This window comes from Euprymna scolopes, chromosome 8 (genome assembly GCF_053919585.1).
Source record: "Euprymna scolopes isolate OS-2025 chromosome 8, ASM5391958v1, whole genome shotgun sequence".
NCBI classification, from domain to species: Eukaryota; Metazoa; Mollusca; class Cephalopoda; order Sepiida; family Sepiolidae; genus Euprymna; species Euprymna scolopes.
Window position 1 is genome coordinate 52,633,654 of NC_136489.1, and position 25,861 is coordinate 52,659,514.

The following is a 25,861-nucleotide window of genomic DNA, read 5'->3' on the forward strand; positions in this document are numbered from 1 at the left end:
TATTGTTAATCTTGGGGGTGTTATTTTTCTTCTAAGTGAGAATTTACAAAAATAAAATTATACGAAACTACACACAAAATACATTGTATATACGAAAATTGCCATTTACATCCAAACCTTACGCCTGGTTTCTAAAGCCACACACCCGCACGTACATATACATGTATGCATGCTACTGCCAGGTTGCTATGACAACATGCACAAACGCACACAAACGGAAATAAACCTACCTCATAACCACGCCTCATTTTTATAAATAAATCGTTTTTAATTATCTATCAGGATGGAGATATTTTGTATCTATGGGTATATTAGATGAACTGTTTACATTATAAAATGCACATTTTTTCCTATTTCTCTGGATAAACCTTTACAAAATACAATTATACGAAACTAATCCAAACACATTTAAAATACGAAAACTGCCGTTTAAATGTAACTCTTAAGCCAGGTCTGAAATTCTTTCTTTTTGTTAAAATTTATTTATATCACATTTTCCTTGCATACCAGATTTCCTTCCAGTAAGTTCCTTTCTAGGGCAATTGCTCTTGACATATCAAAGGCCTTCGACAAGGTATGACATAAGGGTCTACTTCACAAGATTTCCAGCTACGGTATAACTGGAAGTGTTTACTCAATCATTTAATCATTTCTCTCCGATAGGCTCATAAGAGTAGTGGTCGATGGACAAAAATCAGAGGCCTGCAGTATTAATGCTGGAGTCCCTCAAGGGTCAATCCTGGGCCCAACTCTCTTCCTGATCTACATCAATGACCTCCCTAAACACATACTTAAATCATTCGTTGACATCTATGCTGATGACCCGACCATCTACGGCAACACACCAAAGGCTGTAAATGACAAAGTTCTCTCTGATTCTCTCTCCTCTGATCGCAAGCGCGTGGTTCAGTGGATAGTCAAATTCATTTTACTGGCATCGATAATTTACAGAAATTCCTTATTTGATATAGCATTTCTGGTATATATATATATATATATATATATACAGAAAATACATAAGAATATGTTTACGAAAACCGTAAATTGTTAGATGAAAGTACAGGAAACAATTTAAATTTTTTTCCAGAAATCTTATTATTTTTAGTTAATATTTTTTCGGCTGTTCATTGGCGGTAGATTAACTTCTTTTTTTTTGATTCTGCATGATAGTCACCACTTATCAAGGCCCGGAAGCCACTCGGGGATACGGGTCATTGCGTGTACAGTAATCAATGTGATAGTATCGTAGTAATCGTTAGTATTGGAGATTTGATAAAGTGTCTTACTTAAGGGGGCGATTCATCAGGAATTTGTTTATGTTGGACTTGAAGACATCCAAGTTGTAGTCAGGTGGGAAACAGGCAAACAAATGAGATTCCCACAAGCGTTCGCTTCTAAGAAAGTAGCTTTGTTCATGGAATCTACGTTTTGAATTTGGCACATATAAAGAGTGGGGAAAATTATTGTCATTGGTTTCAACTAGGCGGGTGTTCATCGTGAAAGATTGGCGAGGGGAGACTAGAGATTGAAGCTCATACCAGGACTTACCATGGAAGTAACGATAAAACAAAGCCATGCTCGCAACGTCTCTTCTGTGGGAGAGACGTTGCAGGGAGGAGAAAAGGGCATCCTCACTAAGCCATGAAGTCTATTTTGTACTCTGTTAAGACAGCCTGTTTTTGTCTTTCTCGAGATACGGATATTTCTTAGGAATCTTTTACTTCGGTCGACTCTTGAACGGCTATCGATGGAAAATACGGAGGAAAGTGTAAATGTAATGTGTAAGTGTGCTCCTCTATATTACCGCATTCCCTTCGCATATTTTTAAGGGTAGCCATTTCGGACGCCCATAAATAAATGATTTTTACTATTGTTAGATTCTCACCTGGTGAAGAGGGTATCACGTACTTCTTTTTTATCCGTCCTTTAATTTTTGCAATTGTTGTGTGTGTGCGGGGAGGGGGTTCGACGTTACCCACGATGAAAATGATTAATATCCTTAGTATAGTAGTTGTGTTCTAAACGGAACTTTTTGTCGACCTGGGCAACGCCGAGTACTCATGGTAGTGTATATATATAAATCAGTAATTCAATAAGACTTTAATCACTCAGTGAGGAACCCCTCCCTAGACTTTAGCCATCTATTGCTGTCCCGAGCTATCTGCTGCCATGTGGGACCTATGTATTGTCCCTCTACTTCGTTCTTTGGCCTCTTATATTCACGGGGTGTCTATTCCGTTGCCCTAATGTTGTCCAGCTACCTGCACTATATATTGCTTGGTATTAAAGTTTTGGTGTGAGATTTCATGTCAAAATGTGAAAGTGTGTGCGCTTCTGTGTGTACGATCACGAGTTTCTACTTCATTCATTTTGTTGTCTCATACACAACTTGCCTTTTTGAGATTTATTTTTTTTGCTTTACCCGACCTTACAAAAACACTTGTATCTGTTATCACTGAACTTATGCAATACTAGAAAACTCGTAATAAAGAGGAAAAAATAAATCAGATAAGTTTTAAGATTTTTTCAAACAACTAAAAAATGTATTTGCTTATTTCATGTTTTTTGTAGATAACAAATGAATGGAAAGCTGTTAAGTTGTTAACCTGATATCACATTGACCTGAGCTGACGTAACAACGATTGCAAGGTCGTCGAACACCAACAAACAATCTTGCGATTAAGTAAAAGCTTAAAGATATAAGGGCCCTTACAAACGTTAAGCCTCCTATTTTTTATGTTAACGAGCTACGGAAGACGAAAGTAGCAATATTAAAGCTAGCGACCTTCTGTGTCTCAGAATATATTTTTTACATAGTCATCATCATTCTCAATGCACTTTTGCCAGCGATGAACGATTGTTGTGCATAAGCGTCCGGAGGGCCCTTAGTCGTTTCGAATGTAAAGCCTCGTATATTTTAATTCAAAAACTTAACGAGCTACGTAGACGAAAATGATACAATTAAAACGAGCGAACCTTTTGTGCTTCAGAATTTTTTTTCGACATAGACACCATTATTATCAATGCACCTTTGCGAAAATTCAATGACGCATTTCTGCTTCTGACGCGTGTTTATGACAGGGTTTGTTTCTTAAAGCCTTAACTTGTCAATATCTGCATCAAAGAAATGATATTTCCGAGTTATGAATGCGTAGGTTCAGCCAACATAACAATACAATTTGCAATCCCCTCTGATACATTCGGGCGAAATAAATATAGGAGGCATTACATTTAAAATCACTCCCGATAAAACTAAAATGCTATCATTGGTTGCAGCATGAATTTATGTAAATTAAATTTAGAAATATCTTATGATAAGAATGAAGGACGAATTTTTCAATTTTTAAACGCGTTCTTGCGTCTCCATTAGCAATTATTCTTCCAATGTGTCACATTAAAGTTTGATATGTCATGTTTAGCTTCCTTCGATATATATATATATATATATATATATATATATATATATATATATATATATATATATATATATATATACATATATATATATATATATATATATATATACATATATAAATCTAAAGAATCTCTGAGCATTTTTTATATAATTTGTTTTTTTTAATAAAATAATAGTTTGAATTTCTATAGAAATAAATTGAATTTAACACATTACAGACATGTACATTAGTCGATTTGCTGTTATAAAATTAATAATTACAAAAGGTGAATATAATTATATAACAATGATAAACAACTAGAAGCCTTAACTTAAATTATCAATTAGAAGAGGGGGATAACCAGTATTTTTTACTACGCAATTATTTAGGCGATTTAAAAACTGATCATTTGTTAATACATAACTCTCCCTTGGAAAATACCACTTTTCAAATCACAAAATATGGACTTGATTCAGTTACTATTTTACGAGGTGCCTTAAATAAGTTCTGAAGCAATTTTTATAGAAGCATTTAAAATTGTCGCAGACTCTTGAAAATTCAATATGTTATTGCTATACATCTTATGAGATGACTGACCAATTTTTATGATTTCAGGTTCAAATGAACAAGTACAACAAGGCACCTTACTAAAACCTGATTTCACAGCTGGAGAATTAAAAAAACAACGATCTGAACGTGAGGACGCTTTAGAAGAACGATATACTATAAAATTATTCTTTAACCTTGGAAAAATGCCACAGAAACCTATTGAATATTTCTGACTGCTTTCGGACATCTTGCATTAATAGAGCATTTGTTTTTCTATAGCATAAGAGCTTCAAGGAATGGATAAGAACTGTTATGTGATAATAACTTCACGATTTGATGTCATTGTGAGAAATAAAGATTTGTGCAAACGCACCAGTCAACAACTCCATCTTTGCAACGGACTATTTGACAAGATGGGTATTAAGACAGTGTTCTCACCATCCCGATAGTCCAGACATTGCTCCCTGTGACTTTTGATTATTCACTGATCAAAGAAAACTTTAGAGGCTGCCGTTATGAGACAATTGAGGAGATAAAAGAGGCTGTGACAAGGGTCACTGAAAAGCTGACACATGAGGACTTCCGTGTGAACTTCCAGAAGCTGTTGGAACGATACAAGGGCATTGCAGCCGGAAGAGATTACTTCATGTGTGTTCTATCGATAAAATTCCCGTAAAAAACTTCTAGAAACTTTTTAAGACACCTCATATATATATATATATATATATATATATATATATATATATATTAATATATATATATATATGATTGTTGAGCTGGATTAAATCCGACGATATGAAATAAAATGGAGGTGGAAGGACCTGGATACTCAACGCATAGATCGGGCGAAACGTTGAGTATCCAGGTCCTTCCACCTCCATTTTATTTCATATATATATATATATATATATATGAAAAATAATAATATAATACTATATAAATAAATAAGTTGAAAATATTGAAACCAATCCTTACTGGTAAACACTCTGCTGTGATATAAGAATATACATTCAAAATTATATAGGAATAAATACGCATAAAATAATATGAAAAATAATAGAAAAGTGGATTTAAGTACGTTTAGTACCAGACAAGCAAGTAGACAAAAAAAAAAGAAGGAAAATATAGAAAATCTAAAAACCAGTACATAGTCTAAAGAAGTTTATATATATATATATATATATATATATATATATATATATATATATATATATATATATATACTTATTTCCACAGACAAAGTTCGAGTTTCGCCCTCATTTGAGCTTATCAGTTAGACACAATCGAACTCGAGATTCGTAACCCGAACATCTTGCATGCGAAGCAAGCACTCACTGAGCAAACGCGCCACATACAAAAAGTCTATTTGCTAACACAGATCAAGAAAATCGCGACGGAATCCGACAGTGGATTAAACCTACTTAGTCTTGAACAAGGGATGTCTCACAAGTAAAAATTTTGTACACGTTAAGGATGTCATCACGACAAGCTTACCTGGCGAGCAATAAGCAATAGAACTTTCAGAATGTGAGAGAATATATAATTATTTCCGCAGCCAGACATACACAGTTTTTTACGATGTGGAATACGATGTTTTTCCAGCCCCTGGTTACGGTATTTGCATCGCCTTACTATGTATATTATTATGTTATTCGATTATATACATGTGTATTATATATTGTACTGTATTTTGTTACTAATTTTAAATATGCACTGTATAAAATTAAGCTTAGGCCCCGCCATACGGCGATTTCACCTTACGATTCTAAGCCCGAAACAGATTAATGCCGTATTCCGAGGTTCTACTGAATTGCATTGTATATATGTGCATTCATTCATCTAATTTTCCAATTTATATAAATTTAAATATGTTTGCTCTCGCTTGTAGCATATATACTCCTAAAATAATTGATACTCTCATCATGGACCATGTTAGCTGTTTCACTATTTAAAAAAACGAGTGAAACGTCGAGCATTTTTCCTCCTCCATTTTAAAATCACATCGTCGGATTTTTATCCTATATATATATGTGTGCGTGTGTGTGTGTGTATGTGTGTGTATGCGTGCGTGTGTATGTGTGTGTGTGTGTGTATACCAGCATTTCAGCCCGGCGTTTCCCGGGTGTTTGGAGGTGTCTGTAGTAGGGTTGGATCAAATACAATTGTATTTGTATTTCAATTGTATTTAAATACAATTTTAATGTAATTGTATTTGTATTTGTATTTTTAGATTTAGGAATAAATGTATTTGTATTTGTATTTGTATTTTTAGACTTAGGAGTAAAAGTATTTGTATTTGTATTTCTGGTAACCTAAACGAAAGTATTTGCATTTCAATTGTTAAAAGTCAGTATTTGATCCAACCCTGTTCACATACATGTTGCGTACGTGTACCAGTCTATCAGCCCTGTCCACTTCCAGTCACACACGCTGCTGCTAGTTGAGTGACGATAAGTCTGTGAGTCAAGTAGCTTTCAGGGTTGCCAGCTTGGCTTTTTTAAAGCCAAATTTCGCGAATTTGGCTTTTTTTGAAGCAGTTTGGCTTTCAAAATTTTTTTTTTTTTTTTTTCAAATTTATGCTTCAAATTTGGCCTTTTTCGGATAATTTTATATAAATATTTATTAAATATGGATTATTAAAGAAAAAGTTATAATAAAGTAATTTAAACAGTTGTTTGGATGTCTAAACTTGTAGATTTAAAAAAAAAACTTTTGACCTCCCACTCCCATTCATGGATTTACACCCTCTCGCACTAAGCGAATCTCACACCTAAATGTTTAATCCGGTTTCACAGTTACTTACTAAATGTCTATATGGACCCTTTCAAAGAGTTCACAGTTGAGTATGAAACCATTTTGGGGACATTTTTTAGTGCTGGCGCCTTGTCCCTGCCAATTAGGTCACTGAGTATATTTCCTCTGAAATAATTAATTCTTGTATTTTTCGTTTGAAATTCTTTAAAAGTAGTGTTTTGAAATTAATTGAATTTATTTATTTTCAATTTATAGAAATTTGAAAACTTATAACTATAGCTATAAAGTTGTATTTAAAATGAATATTTTTAAGTATTCATATACTTTTTCCTGAGTAGTCCCAAAAGTTTAATTAAAAGTCAATAATTATAGGTTTTCTAACTATCTTGGATTAGTAGACACATTTGCCTTAATAATGACGCATAGATTGTTCTTGGAAACAAAGTCTAGTTTTAGAGTTATGACTAAAATTAAATTTATCAATATTTTAGAGATATTTTAAGTTGATACCTCCAATCCCCTGAGTAAATTTGGTCTTCTGACGACTGACATAATTCTTTTAAGAATATGATTGACAAATAGAAACTTATTTACAAATTGTACCAATAAATATGGTATGGAAAAAATGGCACTAGTAAAAATGGTAAGTAGATGTGGAGTCTAAGATAATAACCAACTACTTTTCAATTATGCTGTCATCTTAGAAATCTGTCGATTATACTCGCATGTTTACTCATTGTAAGTGTTTTCTTCAGATTTCATGTGTAATACTAAATAGATTGTAACTCCAAATGGTTACTAATATCATAATCGTAAAAAAAACATTTATAAACATCTCTTTTATGTAATCTGTCCCCGTTGTCAATCAATGCTTACATTAAAGTGTAGTACCTGCTCTGATGACCTAACTTTATCTAGTCTGTCCTTGGTCGATGAAAGAAAAATCCTTCTAAATTGGGGTATATATTTTTGGCTATGGGAGATAAATTCTGTGCCTTTTACTTTTTAAGGCAATTTCATTTGGTTTTACAATTTTGCCAGTCAGACTTAGAGATAGAAAAAAGTTAACTACCCTAAAAAGTTATGATGGCCCGAAAATGAAAGATCATGTTATGTATAATTTATATGCGAAACTAATTGCGTAATTTAAATTATAAAATATTCCTTTTCTAGATGTTCACAAGTAATCTTTTGAAAAAAAGTAGAATTACATTTTTAGGAGGGATAGCTGAGGGTTCTCATCTTTTTTTTTTTTTTTTTTTTTTTTTTTTACAAAGGCATCACCACATTATCAAGGCCCAGAGGCCACTCAAGGATAAGGGTTAAAGAGTGTACAGTAGAAATTGGTCAATATAGTAATCATTAGTAATGAAAAATTTGGTAAATTTAATAACTTATATGGAACGGCTCATCAAGAACTTATTTACTTTAGACTTGAACACAACCATATTGTAGTCAGCCGGAAAGCAGGAAAACGGAAGACAATTCCACAGGCGTGCAGTTCTAACGGCTAATTCAGAATAAAATCACGATTTTCTTTTAACGGCTAATTTAAAAAAAAATGTTTTGAACGCTACTAACTGAATTTCTTTCAATACAGTTTGCAATTTGGAGACGGAATTGTTTTTGTTGAGATAAGTGATTTCAATCATGCTTTTTATTTTAGATTTAAAATATTAACAACTCCATTTTATTTCAGTATTTAATTTGTGTATTTCTGTTTTATTAAATGCTAGCTTTTTTCTAGTCCAATACCGGCTTCCATCTTATCTCGAAATTACTTATAACGGCACCAACTTACTTTCGGACGAACCCCCCCCCATCAGCCTTTTCTTTTATATCGTAAGCTTCTTAAAACGTTACTAGCTTAAGTTCAGAATAAAATCACGATTTTCTTTTAACGGCTAATTTAAAAAAAAATGTTTTGAACGCTACTAACTGAATTTCTTTCAATACAGTTTGCAATTTGGAGACGGAATTGTTTTTGTTGAGATAAGTGATTTCAATCATGCTTTTTATTTTAGATTTAAAATATTAACAACTCCATTTTATTTCAGTATTTAATTTGTGTATTTCTGTTTTATTAAATGCTAGCTTTTTTCTAGTCCAATACCGGCTTCCATCTTATCTCGAAATTACTTATAACGGCACCAACTTACTTTCGGACGAACCCCCCCCATCAGCCTTTTCTTTTATATCGTAAGCTTCTTAAAACGTTACTAGCTTAAGTTCAGAATAAAATCACGATTTTCTTTTAACGGCTAATTTAAAAAAAAATGTTTTGAACGCTACTAACTGAATTTCTTTCAATACAGTTTGCAATTTGGAGACGGAATTGTTTTTGTTGAGATAAGTGATTTCAATTATGCTTTTTATTTTAGATTTAAAATATTAACAACTCCATTTTATTTTAGTATTTAATTTGTGTATTTCTGTTTTATTAAATGCTAGCTTTTTTTTTTTTCCTCGTACATATGTTTATTTATCTACCGAGTTGATAGCAAAAATTACGAATTATACTCATTTTTAGTTCGTGTGAGGGGAATCTATCACCATACTTTCCCTTAAACACGTCTGTTGGACTTTTATTAAGTACAATACTTAATAGTTTTTTTTTTTTTTTTTTTTTTAATGGAGAGTAGAAAACGCATTGTGGATGTGTTATCGGCAGCTCCTGTTACTCTCGCTTCTTCTTATTTGTCTCTCAGTCCTCATTTTTTAAATGAGTGATTTTTCGGACAAAGGGAGAAGAAAAAGCTGTTTTCTAGGTTGGCAGTATTTTTGCGAACAGTTGGCTGAGATGGCGGAAATTTTCTGTTTCTATGTCTATCCTTGTAGCCATGTCACTAGTAAGGGTGCTGGAGGTAAACGTTTTGTCTGGGCTGACGTTATCCGCCTGATAGTCAGGGACCCGAACCTTGGATTAACCACTAAGGAGGCTGTCCTATCAGCAGGTGCAAAGTACTGGGGCTGCTGTATTTCCATTTGGTGAATGGATTCTGGACCATGCAGTAGCTTCTGGTGGGGCCTCTCGATGCCATACTAGTGGGTAATTGTTACGGCTTTACCTTATTATTAGCTACAAATAAAAAAAAAATTTTTCTTCGTTTCTTTTTCTCTCTTAATTTCCCCTCTCTGTCCTGCTCTAAGTAAATCTGTCGACCTAGTCCACAAATTCCAAAATTTCATCATGACAAGTTTCAAGAAAAAATACACGATTAAACCCGGTTCTCCAACTTCCAACGTAGACCCCTACTACCATGTCTCCTTCTCCAACATCAGGGGTCTTCGTTCTAACCTTCCAGAGGTTGAAACCCAATTACAGGAGACTAAACCAGACCTTTTATTTTTAAGTGAAACTGGCATTGGACAGGCTATTTCCCTAGATGAGTTTGCAATTTCAGGATACTCTAACTTAACTTCTAAATCTGACCCCCAAGATCGCCATGGGCATGGAATATGTGCCTATATTAAAGATAGCTTTCCATGTGGGAGGGACATCTCCAGGGAAGATCCTAACTTACCCTATATGTGCTTCCGGGTTGCTTTAGCTCACACTACTGCATTTATATTTACTCTCTATCGCCCCCACAACAGCGGAGTTACTATCTTTCAAAGCATATCTGAGAAAATTGACCAAGTCCTTTCTACTTATCCTTCAGCTAACATTCACGTATGTGGAGACTTCAATGTTCACAACGTCGAATGGTTGACCCACTCAAACAAGACCGATGATGAGGGGAGGTTCTGTCATGATTTCTCCATTGCCTATGACCTCACTCAGATTGTTCAGGAACCTACCCGTATGCCCGATAATGACGGCCAGTATGCGAGCCTACTAGACCTTTTTCTCACAACTTGCCCTGAACTATGTTCAGTTTCTGTTCTGTCGCCTCTTGGATCTTCCGACCACTCTGTTGTATCAATTAAGATAAAAATGAAATGTAATAAGTCCCCAGACGTACCTCTTCATCGTACAGTATATCGATACACTAAGGCTGACTGGGATAGCTTCCGTACATTTATATCTGATCTACCTCTGCATTCCATGTTTAAAAAGGATGTGTCCTCTATAGTATTAGACCTAACTGAATGGTTAATTGTAGGTATTGACCATTTCATACCCTCTAAAATGTTTCAGCAAAAACCTAACAGCCAGCCATGGTTCTCTCCAGAATGTGCTGCTGCCATTGCGCACAGAAATCACTTTTTCCACTGCTTCAAACGTAATAGATGTATGGAAACTAAAGCCGTTTTCAGGACTGCCAGCAACCATTGTAAGAAAGTAATAAGGAACGCAAGAGTGTTGTATGCTCAATCTGTTAAGTCCAAAGTAGCTGAGCAGCGGCTTGGTTCCCACCAGTTTTGGCAAATAGCAAACAGAATCCTGAACAGAAGCGTGTGCTCCATCCCAACTATTATCAATGGACCTGAGGTAATCTCGTCAGCATCAGACAAAGCCAAACTCTTTGTCAAGAACTTTGCAGCTAATTCTACCCTTTGCGACCAAGACCGCCAACCCCCAATATTTCCTCCTGTATCAGAAAACACGCTATGTGATATACGTATATCTGTACGTGATGTTGCGAAGCTAATCAAAAACCTTGATTCGAGTAAAGCAACTGGCCCTGATGGTATTCCAATTATACTACTCAAAAAACTTCAACCTGAATTAGCGCCCATACTTACAAAACTGTTTAAACGTTGTCTTAAGGAGAATAGTTTCCCATCTCCCTGGAAAATCTCATCAGTATGCCCTGTATTTAAGAATTCAGGTGATCGCTCATCCCCCTCTCAGTACAGGCCAATAAGTCTCCTGTGCGTCATGAGTAAGTTGCTAGAATCTGTGTTAAATACAGAAGTAATCAAACATCTCAACAAAAATAACCTTCTTAGTGACACTCAATATGGTTTCCGTTCTGCTAGATCTACAGCAGATGTCCTTGCAGTTATATCGCATAGGATTAGCAAATCTCTCGACGGTGGCAATCTTTCTAGGGCAATTGCTCTTGACATATTTAAAGCCTTTGATAGAGTATGGCATAAAGGTTTACTTCATAAGATCGCTAGCTATGGTATAGCTGGTAAAGTCTTCTCAATTATTAAATCATTTCTTTCTGATAGGTTCATAAGAGTAGTAGTTGAGGGGCAAAAATCAGAAGCTCACAGTATTAATGCCGGTGTCCCTCAGGGATCCATCCTGGGCCCAACTCTTTTCCTGATCTACATTAATGATCTTCCAAATCATATCCTTACATCATTTGTAGACATTTATGCTGACGACACTACCATTTATGGTACCACATCTAAGACAGTAAACGACCAAGTTCTCTCCAATTCTCTCTCCTCTGATCTTGAGCACGTAGTACAATGGGGAAAGGAGTGGCTGGTTACTTTTAATGCATCTAAAACCAAGCTTCTCTCTTTACATCATCAACATTCTAATTCACATTTGTCATCAATTGAAATGAATGGCTCTCGTCTTCAGGAGGCCTCAAGTTTTGACAAGCTTCTGGGCTTGACCATTACTCCTGATCTTAAATGGAACACGTATATCAAATCTGTTGCCAAGGCCGCTGGAAAAATGGTGGGATCTTTCTATCGATCCAGTAGATATCTCACTGCTGATGCTATTCTCTATCTATATAAGAGCCAGGTACGTCCAAGGATGGAATACTGTTGCCACATCTGGGCAGGAGCTGCTAGAAAAGACTTGGCCTGCCTTGATAGAGTTCAAAATAGACTTCGTAGCCTCGTAGGAGATGTCCTTTTCTCCTCCTTGCAACCTCTATCTCACAGAAGAGATGTTGCGAGTTTGTCTCGGATGTATCGTTATTTTCATGGAAAGTGTTCAACTGAGCTTCAATCTATGGTCCCCCCTCGACAAACTTTCACAAGAAACACTCGTCTAGCTGTAAACACTATCAATAATTTCCCCCACTCTTTATCTGTGCCTAAACCTAAACGTAGATTCCATGAACAAAGCTTCTTTCTTAGAACTGCACGCCTGTGGAATTGTCTTCCGTTTTCCTGCTTTCCGGCTGACTACAATATGGTTGTGTTCAAGTCTAAAGTAAATAAGTTCTTGATGAGCCGTTCCATATAAGTTATTAAATTTACCAAATTTTTCATTACTAATGATTACTATATTGACCAATTTCTACTGTACACTCTTTAACCCTTATCCTTGAGTGGCCTCTGGGCCTTGATAATGTGGTGATGCCTTTGTAAAAAAAAAAAAAAAAAAAAAAAAAAAAGATGAGAACCCTCAGCTATCCCTCCTAAAAATGTAATTCTACTTTTTTTCAAAAGATTACTTGTGAACATCTAGAAAAGGAATATTTTATAATTTAAATTACGCAATTAGTTTCGCATATAAATTATACATAACATGATCTTTCATTTTCGGGCCATCATAACTTTTTAGGGTAGTTAACTTTTTTCTATCTCTAAGTCTGACTGGCAAAATTGTAAAACCAAATGAAATTGCCTTAAAAAGTAAAAGGCACAGAATTTATCTCCCATAGCCAAAAATATATACCCCAATTTAGAAGGATTTTTCTTTCATCGACCAAGGACAGACTAGATAAAGTTAGGTCATCAGAGCAGGTACTACACTTTAATGTAAGCATTGATTGACAACGGGGACAGATTACATAAAAGAGATGTTTATAAATGTTTTTTTTACGATTATGATATTAGTAACCATTTGGAGTTACAATCTATTTAGTATTACACATGAAATCTGAAGAAAACACTTACAATGAGTAAACATGCGAGTATAATCGACAGATTTCTAAGATGACAGCATAATTGAAAAGTAGTTGGTTATTATCTTAGACTCCACATCTACTTACCATTTTTACTAGTGCCATTTTTTCCATACCATATTTATTGGTACAATTTGTAAACAAGTTTCTATTTGTCAATCATATTCTTAAAAGAATTATGTCAGTCGTCAGAAGACCAAATTTACTCAGGGGATTGGAGGTATCAACTTAAAATATCTCTAAAATATTGATAAATTTAATTTTAGTCATAACTCTAAAACTAGACTTTGTTTCCAAGAACAATCTATGCGTCATTATTAAGGCAAATGTGTCTACTAATCCAAGATAGTTAGAAAATCTATAATTATTGACTTTTAATTAAACTTTTGGGACTACTCAGGAAAAAGTATATGAATACTTAAAAATATTCATTTTAAATACAACTTTATAGCTATAGTTATAAGTTTTCAAATTTCTATAAATTGAAAATAAATAAATTCAATTAATTTCAAAACACTACTTTTAAAGAATTTCAAACGAAAAATACAAGAATTAATTATTTCAGAGGAAATATACTCAGTGACCTAATTGGCAGGGACAAGGCGCCAGCACTAAAAAATGTCCCCAAAATGGTTTCATACTCAACTGTGAACTCTTTGAAAGGGTCCATATAGACATTTAGTAAGTAACTGTCAAACCGGATTAAACATTTAGGTGTGAGATTCGCTTAGTGAGAGAGGGTGTAAATCCATGAATGGGAGTGGGAGGTCAAAAGTTTTTTTTTTAAATTTACAAGTTTAGACATCCAAACAACTGTTTAAATTACTTTATTATAACTTTTTCTTTAATAATCCATATTTAATAAATATTTATATAAAATTATCCGAAAAAGGCCAAATTTGAAGCATAAATTTGAAAAAAAAAAAAAAAAAATTTTGAAAGCTTCAAAAAAAGCCAAATTCGCGAAATTTGGCTTTAAAAAAGCCAAGCTGGCAACCCTGAAAGCTACTTGACTCACAGACTTATCGTCACTCAACTAGCAGCAGCGTGTGTGACTGGAAGTGGACAGGGCTGATAGACTGGTACACGTACGCAACATGTATGTGAACAGGGTTGGATCAAATACTGACTTTTAACAATTGAAATGCAAATACTTTCGTTTAGGTTACCAGAAATACAAATACAAATACTTTTACTCCTAAGTCTAAAAATACAAATACAAATACAAATACATTTATTCCTAAATCTAAAAATACAAATACAAATACAATTACATTAAAATTGTATTTAAATACAATTGAAATACAAATACAATTGTATTTGATCCAACCCTAGTAGAAGGGTAGGCTCGAACCCTACCGCGAAGGACGAAAAGAACGGAGAAAAAAACCTGACGTCCTTGTCGTTATGACCACCGCCAAACCGGGAGTGACGTAGGTTTAAATTAAAGCTAGACAATAGAAAGGAGGGGATGACTTTCAAAAATATCGGCGAAAAAAGCAACCCTTCCTGTAGAAAAGTGGCCAGTTGAAGGTGAAGATATTAATGTTTTTAGCCAATTTTTCGATATTTGTCGTCTGAAAGGTCGAACTTCAAAACGGTACTGATCTTGGTAAAATCCGTCGTGTCTGTCGAAAGTTTTAGGCACACATACAAACATACATACATACATACATGATGATTGCAACGTCTTGTCAGACGAGTGCCACTCCCTCGGACATTTAAAATCTATGAGCCCAAATGCCTGAGGGAGCATCTATACAAATATGATGTTACAGAGTCTTAGATTTGTACGACAGCTAAGTCTCTCTCTCGGTTCAAAATGTTGAGATCCAGCAACAAGCAAGAGCAAGATAGCCAGCAACAAATTAAACTGCAGACCAGCTTAATGCGGGTAATGGTCTTCCGCTTTATGGTTTTTTTAAATCTGAGATTTGCTTCTCCTAGAAAGGTTGCCTTCACCACGGCTTACGGGAGCCCTCTCAACCCCAATACACATATACACACACACACAAATATACACGGTGCTAGTTGGCCATTGACCCAGAAAAAGAGTTCATTCGCCCTTTGGAAGATCTTGTTTTTAATCCTTCAGGGAGACTAGCCGTCCTCCTCACCAAACAAGTCTGGTGGGGGAACCAGTTTAGTCGCCGGTGACCCGACCATGAGGCAGGTAGTACTGGGTTACATGGTACCAGTAGCACATGACATGACCTGACATACATACATACATACTTACATACATTTATACATGGTAACTACATTCATACATGGTAACTAAAAAATTTCGACCCAAACTGAATAAAAAGCTTGCCCTATCTCTGAATACCCTTTATGTAAAATTTCAAATATTTAGACCAGAAAGTGTCTGAGTAATTTGATAGAAACCGCAGAGGTCAAATTTTTAAAACTTTGAGCCTTATTATAATTCCTTAACATTTATTGTTTGGGGCTCAAATCAAGTTATTAAGTTTGATCCATGTCCAAGGATCCTATATCTAAAATCTCCTCCGAAAATTTTGAGTTTAAGCACTTGAAATTTTAGACATAGGTTCATTGGACATGAATCTAACTTAATAACTGGATTTGAACCCAAAACAAAAATGTTAAGGGGTCATAATAGGGGTCAAAGTTAAAAAAATTGACCACTTTTTTTTTTTTTTTGCTCAACATACACCTCCAAATACCCGGGCCACGCCGGACTGAAATGCTAGTATATGTATAAAAGTGAAAGTGCCTGTGTATGTGTGTGTGTCTGTGTGTGTGTATGTTTGTATCTGTGTGTGTGTGTCTGTGTACATTTCCCTACGCAATAACTCTGTCAATTTTTAGTCTACAGACTTGAAAATTGATATACAGGATACTGAGATTTGGAAAAATCGATGTGATCGGTTTTTGGCCAGAAATTTGGCGATTAAGAGTCAAAGTTTAACGATTTGACCTTTGAGAACTCTACAAAACTCCCCCGACAATTTTGGGTTTACACACTTGAAATTTGAGATATAGGTTCCTTGAACATGGATCTAACTTAATAACTTGATTTGAGCCCAAAACAATAAATTTTAAGAGGTCATAATAGGGGTCAAATTTAAAAAAATTGACCGCTTTATTAATTTTTTTTTTGCTCAATATACACCTCCAAACATCCGGACAACGCCGGGCACCCATTGTTAGTATATCTATAAAAGTGAACGTTTCTGTCTGTCTGTGTACCTGTCTGTCTGTGTGTCTGCGTGCATTTCCCTACGCAATAACTATGTCAATTTTTAGTCTACAGGCTGGAAATTTGATATACAGGGTACTGAGATTTGGGAAAATCTATGTGATCGGTTTTTGGCCAGAAATTTCGCTGTTAAGGGCTCAAAATTCAACGATTTGACATTTGAGAACTCTACCAAACTCCTCCAACAATTTACGGTCTAAATACTTGAAATTTTAGAAATATGTTCCTTGGACACTTAAGATAATTTGCCTAAGTCAATGGAGGGGAAACCCTCTATACAGGGACGATTATTATTTTTGGTAACCAGAGTGCACCCTTTCTGCCTACTTTGAGGGGAGCTGGTTTTTACCCCACATTAAAAACGGCCTTGTGCCTAATTTGCTTTGGTGGGGAAGCAAATAAATACATTAAATAAATAGAAAAGAGGGGGTTAATATGAATATCAATACACACAAAAGAAAAACGAATTTATAGGAGTATAGATATAGACACCGTTGGCAAAATTCTAAATGATGGATTACACTCAACTGATAAGTGTGATTTCCTAAACAAATACAAGATATGGTGTATTTACTTGGGATTAATTCTCAAGTTTTCATTGTCAATGCAAGGTTATGGGATCGCGCTTACAAAAGATGAAACAATGGAACTCCTGGTCAGCAAATTTATGGAAAGGTGGAACTATAGAGTTCTTCAACGAAAATAAACTGCAAATATCCTCACTTGTCGAGGACTATCAATTGGATAGAGCGCGAATTTTCCAGATGCTGCGTGAATCTCGTGACGTAATAGTGAAGAATGCCGAAACGTAAAGGAAAACAAGGTGGAGGAAATGCACAATTGATCTTTAAGATGCAAGAAATAATTGGTGATGTGGCATGTAGAAAAGCAGGTTTGGATCTATCTCGAAAGTATTGATGATCCCAAAAACCTACTGTAACGCAGAGAAAATTAATGGACGAAATTCGTAATCTTGAGGAAACATTGCTACAGCTGTAGGTCAAAGTGAACAACCCGCATGGAATAAGTGTGAGAATGTAAAATCAGGGAAATCACGTGATGCGACCTCACATCCACTGAGCCTAAAATGATACATTTTTCTTATAAAAAAAATCTACGGTATCTTATGAACAGTTAACCTTTATTTCTGGGTGTTAACTACATCCGATCGATGCTGCAAAGCATATAGTAAAACTGCTAATCTCAAACATGTTCTCACTGGATGAGAACGTTCCTTTAGTATCTGCACCTTGAGACACAATGAAGATTGTCGTAGAGGCTGCGAATCTATATTGTGTAACTGGCAATAAAGCTCCAAATGTTACCAGTAGAGAAATTAATTTCGTTAAAAAAGGAGAGTTCAAAATCGTTATGTAAAAATAGGGAGAGATCCTCATTGTTTGATGTCTGGACGGACTGGAGCGTTGCATTCGACTTCGAACGCAGGCTCGTATTTCCAACTGAAATAACGTGTGAGCCGTATTTCCAACTGAAATTGCCGCGTGTGAAAAAGTGACGATGACGACAGTAATACCACTCCCTTGATAGCAGGTGCTGAATGATATACAACTTTTCGTGAATAGCACAATCTGTGCATGACAGGTGGACAGACGGAGGGGCGAACAAATCCCGCCATATGTATGCAAGGATGCATCTCAATGAGAGAGTGGGTATTTATTTGCTCCCCCACCGAGCAAATTAGGCACAAGGCCAATTTTTAATGTGAGGAGTGAAGGGAGGGGGAAGGGAAAAAGGGGACCAGCTCCTGAGAGGTGGTAAATGGGAACTGGTTAAAAGTCAGGTATGTGGGGTTGCCCTCACACCTGGTCTTTGCTTGCAGTATCTGTGGGAACAGATACTACACTTTTATCTTGTCGCCCGGGCCCCGGAGGGCGCGCAGAGTGAATGACAATATCTCGCAATCAAAATCGAGCAAAAAGCCCATTGCGAAATGAACTGATATATTTTATAAAATCATATTTATGTTTAATGTTTCATCTCCAGTAGAAATTGTATGATTGGTATTGGATAACTTCAAAGCAATTGATATGCCGCGAAAACAAGCAGAAAAAATTACAACGAACTTTCTAATTCTTGATTTTTCTTTATTCCTTTCTAGCGGCTTCATCGATATTCCAAAACAGCTTATTTGGTATTTGCTCTATTTTACCAAGACGGTTCATTACGGCAGTAATATTTGGATCGGTGAGTAATTGTTTTCATATCTATTCCTAATAGAGATTTGGTATCCACCTGTTTTAAACCGAATCCATACTATTGCTACCATGTAATGGTCAATTGCATTTACTATACTATTGAAAACTCATGTACTCTCAATGTTACAATTCGAAAAGTACTAGAGCAGTATTCACTATTTAGTAATGAAACAATCCTCTCAGGGATTTCTTTCTCCTAATAAAAGAGTGAACTAGTGTAGTATCTATTCTGTTGTGGTAATGCCGGCGTCCGAAACATTATGTATGCTTTTCACTATGTTCACAACACAGTATTGCTTTCGTTATTTTTACTGACCCTTTTTTTCCTAAACAAGTAAGAAGTAGCGTAAGTGTTAGGATAATGTCTCATACATATGCTTACAATTTCATTAAAATCGGATATAATGATTTTACGTTATAACCGGGTTCTGTCTCTATATACAAATTAAACGTATGGCCACATAAATATTCGGATGATACAGATATTCAGGACAACTTAGACTGTTTTCGCCTTAAAAATTTTCTCTTTCTATCTCTTTATCTCTCACACACACACACACACACACACACACACACATATATATATATATATATATTAGTAGGTTATCAAAATATATATGGCATTTAAGCTACACAGAATATTCCGTGTTTCATTCTCGTGAGTATTCGTCAGGCATAAGCCTGAATGAAACGCTGAATATTCTGTGTAGCTTAATTGCCATTTATATTTTCATAACTTACTACCTTGCTGTACGTATATATCGAGCACTGTTGAAGTAAATACTGGAATTTTACGCCTAAAATTATATCTTTGTATATTAATGTATATGATTAAATGAATATATATATATATATATATATATATATATATATATATATATATATATATATATACATACATTTTGTAATAATGCGTTGTTTTGGCTTCAAACGTATATAATACGTATTTTATTTTATTCAAACTCAACAAGCGCTTCCAAGGAACAAAAATCTTAACGTGAATCCCGCGTAACCAACGCACTGTTCCGAGATTAAAAAAAAAACTACCCTAAAAACAACAACGGACTTTTACTTTCTGTTTCTCTGCTCCAACAACAACATGTCAAAAAAAGAAACAAAAAGAAAGGCATACTGAAGATGAAGGTTTATTCCAAAATATATTTATGAATTTCAATAAAATTTTCAAACAAAATACATTTCTGTTTATTTTGGAATAATGCGTTGTTTTGGCTGCAAACGTATATAACACGTATTTTATTATATATATATATATCCCCCCTTGTTCCCTTCCTCTCTTTCTTCCGCCCTCCTCGCATCCCCCCCTGACCTCATTTACTCTTTCACTCTTTCATCCCATAATAACGAACATTTCTGTAAAAGTCTGAGGAAGCTGCAGACGGCAAACAAAACAAAAAAAACAAAAAACGGCCGAGTAGCTGAAACAATAATGTAACTTAACAGAAAGATACGGTAATAAAAATAAAACGTATATATATATATATATATATATATATATATATATATATATATATATATATATATATATATATATATGCGTGTGTGTGTGTGTTTTGGTAAAATATCTGATTTTGATTATATTTCATTCTTTGTGTATACTAACCATTTTTTGCTGAGAAGCTCAATGTATGTTAAATATAACAACAGAGCACATATAAACGAATAACAATATAGTTACATTCCAAGATCCAAATATTAATTTTTATCAAAAACAACTCCTACAGTATGTGAAAGGTTTGGTACATTTCTTTTTACAGATTCATTTCCTTATGCAGAAACAATCGCTTATTATTATGTCAACACTGACTCTTTTCATGCATATGCTCCTAAAAATATGAGAAATTCTTTATTTAGAAAGAAAGAAGTGTTTGACAATAAATGTAAAAAAAAGCAAAAAATAAGGAAGAAATTCAGAGAAGACGTATGTTTGCATACGAAACTATTTCATGCATATGCTCCTCAGAAAAATTAGAAATTCTTTAATTAGAAAGAAAAAAACAATGTGCTTGGCAATAAAATGTCAAACAAAGCAAAAGAAAAAAGAAAGAAAATTCAAAGAAGACTATATTTGCATACAAAACTAATTCATTACATTTTATACACTGTTTCCTTTTTCTTTATAATTTCTAATGCTTATATGCATAAAAGAATCGGTATTGATATAATAGTAATTGTTTCTCCATAACGAAACGGATCTTTAAAAAATGTACCGAGATTTTAACATTATATATATATATAAGATTAACATTAACCATCCCTCTTGAGAAAGCTCGCATAAGACGAGCTAAACATCGACCTTCTAATTTGAAATTATATATATATATATAAGTGAACGTGTCTGTGTATCTGTGTGTCGGTGTGTTTATGTGTGTCTGTGTGTCTGTGTTTGTGTGAACATTTCCCTGCGTACTAACTCTGTCAGTTTTTAGTCTACATACTCGAAATTTGATATACAGGGTACTGAGATTTGGAAAAATCTTTGTCATCCGTTTTCGGCCCAAAATTTGGCTATTAAGGGGTCAAAGTTCAACGATTCGACCTTTGAGAACTCTACCAAACTCCTCCGACAATTTTGGGTCTAGACACTTGAAATTTGAGATATAGGTTCCTTGGACATGGATCTAACTTAATAACTTGATTTGAGCCCCAAACAATTAATGTTAAGGGATCATAATAGGGGTCAAACTTTAAAAAAATTGACCTCTGCTGTCTCTACCGAATTACTCAGACAATTAGTTGTCTAAACATTTTAAATTTTACATAAAGGGTAGTCAGAGATAGGGTAAGCTTTTTAATCGGTTTGGGTCGAAAACTTCTGGTTACCAATATATAGTGTATGTATGTATGTATGTTTGCATGTCGTTCTAAAACTTTAGACAGCTGCGACGGATTTTACCAAGATCAGTATCGTTTTGAAGTTCGACCTTTCAGACAACAAATATCGAAAAATTGGTTAAAAACATTAATATCTTACCCTTCAACTGGGCACTTTTCAAAAGGGGGGTGTCGCTTTTTCGCCGATATTTTTGAAAGTCATTCTCTCCTTTCGATTGTCTAGCCTTAATTAAAACCTACGTTACTTCCGGTTTGGCGGTGGTCGTAACAGAAAAGACGTCAGGGTTTTTCCCGTTCTTTTCCTCTTTCGCGTTATGGGTTCGAGCCTGCCTTCCTTCTACCAGTTTAAAAAAAAAATTTTTGCTCAACATACACATCCAATCACCCGGGCAACGCCGGGTGAAATGCTAGTATACAAATATATATATATATATATATATATATATATATATATATATATATATATATATATATACATACATGCATATATACATACATATATACAAATATATATACATACATGCATACATACAGATATATATATACATAAATGCATATATACATACATGCATATATACATACATGTATATATATATAAGTGATCTTGTCTATGCATGTGTGCGATTGCATCGATTTCGATTTAAAGTATTGATTGATCCGTATTCAGTCCTAGGTATCATCGGATCTTCCTGCTAGTTATTAATAAAACAATTATGTAGATGCATAATATATATATATATATATATATATATATATATATATATATATATATATATTATGCATCTACATAAAATTTTATGTAAGTATTTTAGTATTGCCTTCGACAGTGTTTGATACTTGAATAGAACTAGGCAGTAAGTTTTGAAAAACTTTATATAGCAATTAAGCTACACAGAATTTACCGCATTTCATCTTCGTTATGATTTGTCAGTCTGTTACGTGGAATTAATGTTGTTATGTGTTCTTATATATCCTGTCGTACCGAGTTTGCTAGTCAACCAGTCAGATTCTTAGCTAGTCACACACCCAATAGAGATATATAAAAACACGAAACAATGTCAATTCATGAGGGTGTGATGCGGAAAAAAACTCTAAATTAATTTTATTGTCATATATATTGAAAAAAACTTACTATATATATAAACTATAACATTAATTAATATCGATAATTATATTTAAAAACAATCTGCGCGTGCGTGGCCTCCCTCCAGTGCTGCATGTGAGATAACACTACAAAAAATAATGAAGAAATGAAGAATGTGAGAAGTGTGAAGGGCCAACGTTGGGTTCACATTTTCGCCAAGTTTTAGAAAAATCTAATGGATGGAGCAAAAGTTATAGCGTAAAAAGCGTCATTTCTTGCAATTTTGGGGCATTTGTGATCACTTTTGAGCTCCTGTGATCACCGACTCAGAGTAAAAATAGACAAAGGGTGCAGTTTCACGCCTTAAGATATTTATTTTGAATTCAGCACCAGGGAAAACCACTATATAGACATATATATCAAGTTCTTGAGTAATATGTTAAAAGAACTCCAAAAATGCATATTTTTAACCTTTAAAGTTCCAGGGGGATGCGAACCAGAACTTTGCCAGAGTCAACCATACTGGATTTATATTAAGAACAATGGCCTTTTTTGGCCAAATTCCATGATGAATGAAACGCTATTGGTCAAAAAGAGTCGTTTTTTGGCCATTTTGGGGACATTTTTGACCTCTTTTGAGCCCCTGCAGACGCTTAATCCCAGTGTAAATGGAAAACGATGCAGTTTTAGACCTTTACACATGTATATTTGAGTTGACCACCGTGAAATTGTTGAGAAATATGAAACGAGCCACAAAAAGGGGCGCTTTTAGCACTAAAACTCCCCGGCGACACGAAGCAGAATTTTGCCAGGGTCACCCATACTAGATTTATATTAAGAACACTGGGCTCCACATTTTGGCCAAGTTTCAGAAAAATCTAATGGATGAATCAAAAGTCATGGGGCAAAAAGTGTTATTTTTTTTGCCATTTGGGGGCACTTTTCTAAAATCTTATTTGAGCCCCTGGTGGACGCAACGGGAATTTTCACAAAAACAATTTTTTACTGTGCAGATCTATTTAATGAAATACAATTTGTGGCGACATTTCAGGAAAAACTAATGGACGGTTATTGCAATATGGCGATGGCAATCGTCCAGACCAACGGACGCACGGACGCCACTGGAAACATAGGTCCCTCTCTGATAAATCGAGGGACCAATAATGTGTTTGCAGACAATCTAATATAAAATAAAATGAAAAGTTTGAATATAAAAAATAACAAATGCGATTCCTATTTTAATAATTACTATTTATCTTACAAATTTAGTTGAAACTAGTAACTAGAGACGTCTCCACCATGAAAAGGAAAAAAAAGTTTTCTCTTCTTTACATCAGAAATAGCGTTTGCGCATGTGCGTAGTTCAACCACAATCAGTTTAGTAGAAATTGGGTTTGCAGCGTTGCTATGAATACAACGAACAATGGATCGTGTGTAAGCTTTGTGCAGATGATAATGTTATCATTGACAGGAATTACCTTCTCCCTTTATTTGATAGAATGTAGTATTTATTCTTTTATCCTTCATGCATTACCTCCTCATTTTCTGGAGATAGTGTAGTATCAGTTCTGTTGTGATATTACTGTTTTTCAAATCATTAACGCATCATTTACGATACTAGTGTAGTATATATTGTTTTGTGATGATACAATTCTCACACGTAGGCTCCCTCTACCGTGCTAGAAAACTACTCACAACTGACAATTTATTTACAAAGCCATCATTCAATCATACGTTGTTTCCACGTCTGGGTCGGTTCGTCTGCCATTAGTCTCCCCGTTGTAAACAGAGTTAAAAAAAAATCTCAAATCTAATAGTTCCCGCACAATCAACCAACCACGAACCTCTGCTTCATCACTAAAATGTTGCATCCCTGTGTCTGTTTTACCAATAATTTAATAGAATGTGAACGACGAACTCATAGCACATGTGCCCTTTCGACGTAAATACAATCGACTAACTCGACAAGTGACAACATTCCGCCCTTTCACTGTTGAGGTTCCTTGTTGCTTCTATTCTAATAGATTCTTCCCTCATACTTTGGAATTGCCTCCTTGTTCCCTGTTTCCATGACTACATTAAAATGCAGAAGTTTAAATATAATACGAACAAATTCGTTGCTCAGCGAGCTACATGTGTTTCTGCTGACATGATTCCCAATAGTCACTCATTATGTTCAAGTGGAAATTAGTCTTTGTTTGTGTGAACAAGAGTATAAACATGTATAATCTACTCTTGTAGGATGTTAGTTCGTCGTATATACCAGCAAAACATACGATTAGATGCATGATTTTGCTAGTTGTGATTTTTTGCAAAGTTTGCAAAGAAAAATGTTCAGTTGCCCAAAATTTAAGTTTTCTTCAAGAATAAAAAAACCCGGCATTATGGATGTATCCTCTCAGTTCGACACGAGTAGGGTTCATCCCCATCGAATCTGAAGTTTTAAAGTTTAATAACACAAAAGCAGGGACAACAAGCCGACAAACGGATATACAGACCGATAGACGGAGAATTTATATTACATTCTTATTTCAATGTTTTCAATATTATTTTTACTTCTCGTTTTTTGATTTTTCAGAATTCTGCCGGAGTTATAACATCAATCTCATCAATCATCAGTATTGCAAGTAAGCTTTTGTTTTAATTACAAATAGAAAGAACGAGAATAATACTCGTCCTATAATGGATAAAAGTCATCCCTTCCAAGCAGAACAAATTTGCACCACTTCTACACTCGTTTACAAACATTTTCTAATCAAAATATTATAACACTGGAAGTTATTTCTATGATCCTTATTTCAATGTTGTTCGATAAGAATAATAATTATATAATACGTTCCTTACATAATTTTCATTCTTAAAAAAGTTTAAAATTTTACACTAAAACCTAAGTGATCTTATAAGAAAATGAGAAGTAACCGTGATCTAGTGTTTAACGACACGGACTGACAACCTGAATCCAGTTCATTCCACAAAAAATACTTTTCACTTAAGATGCTGTAAAACTTCGCGTGGTC

General features: G+C 34.6%; 1 protein-coding gene across 4 annotated transcripts in view; it reads left to right on the plus strand.

The window, feature by feature from the left end:
• Positions 1-25,861, plus strand: part of LOC145283567 (equilibrative nucleoside transporter 1-like) — a 190,972-nt gene that overhangs the window by 123,893 nt on the left and 41,218 nt on the right. For all 4 annotated transcript variants that reach the window (XM_080132474.1, XM_080132471.1, XM_080132473.1 and 1 more), the window contains 2 exons: positions 18,811-18,896; positions 25,423-25,471. In XM_080132474.1, coding sequence (XP_079988600.1) covers positions 18,811-18,896; positions 25,423-25,471 — 135 coding nt within the window. The remainder of the gene's footprint in view (positions 1-18,810; positions 18,897-25,422; positions 25,472-25,861) is intronic.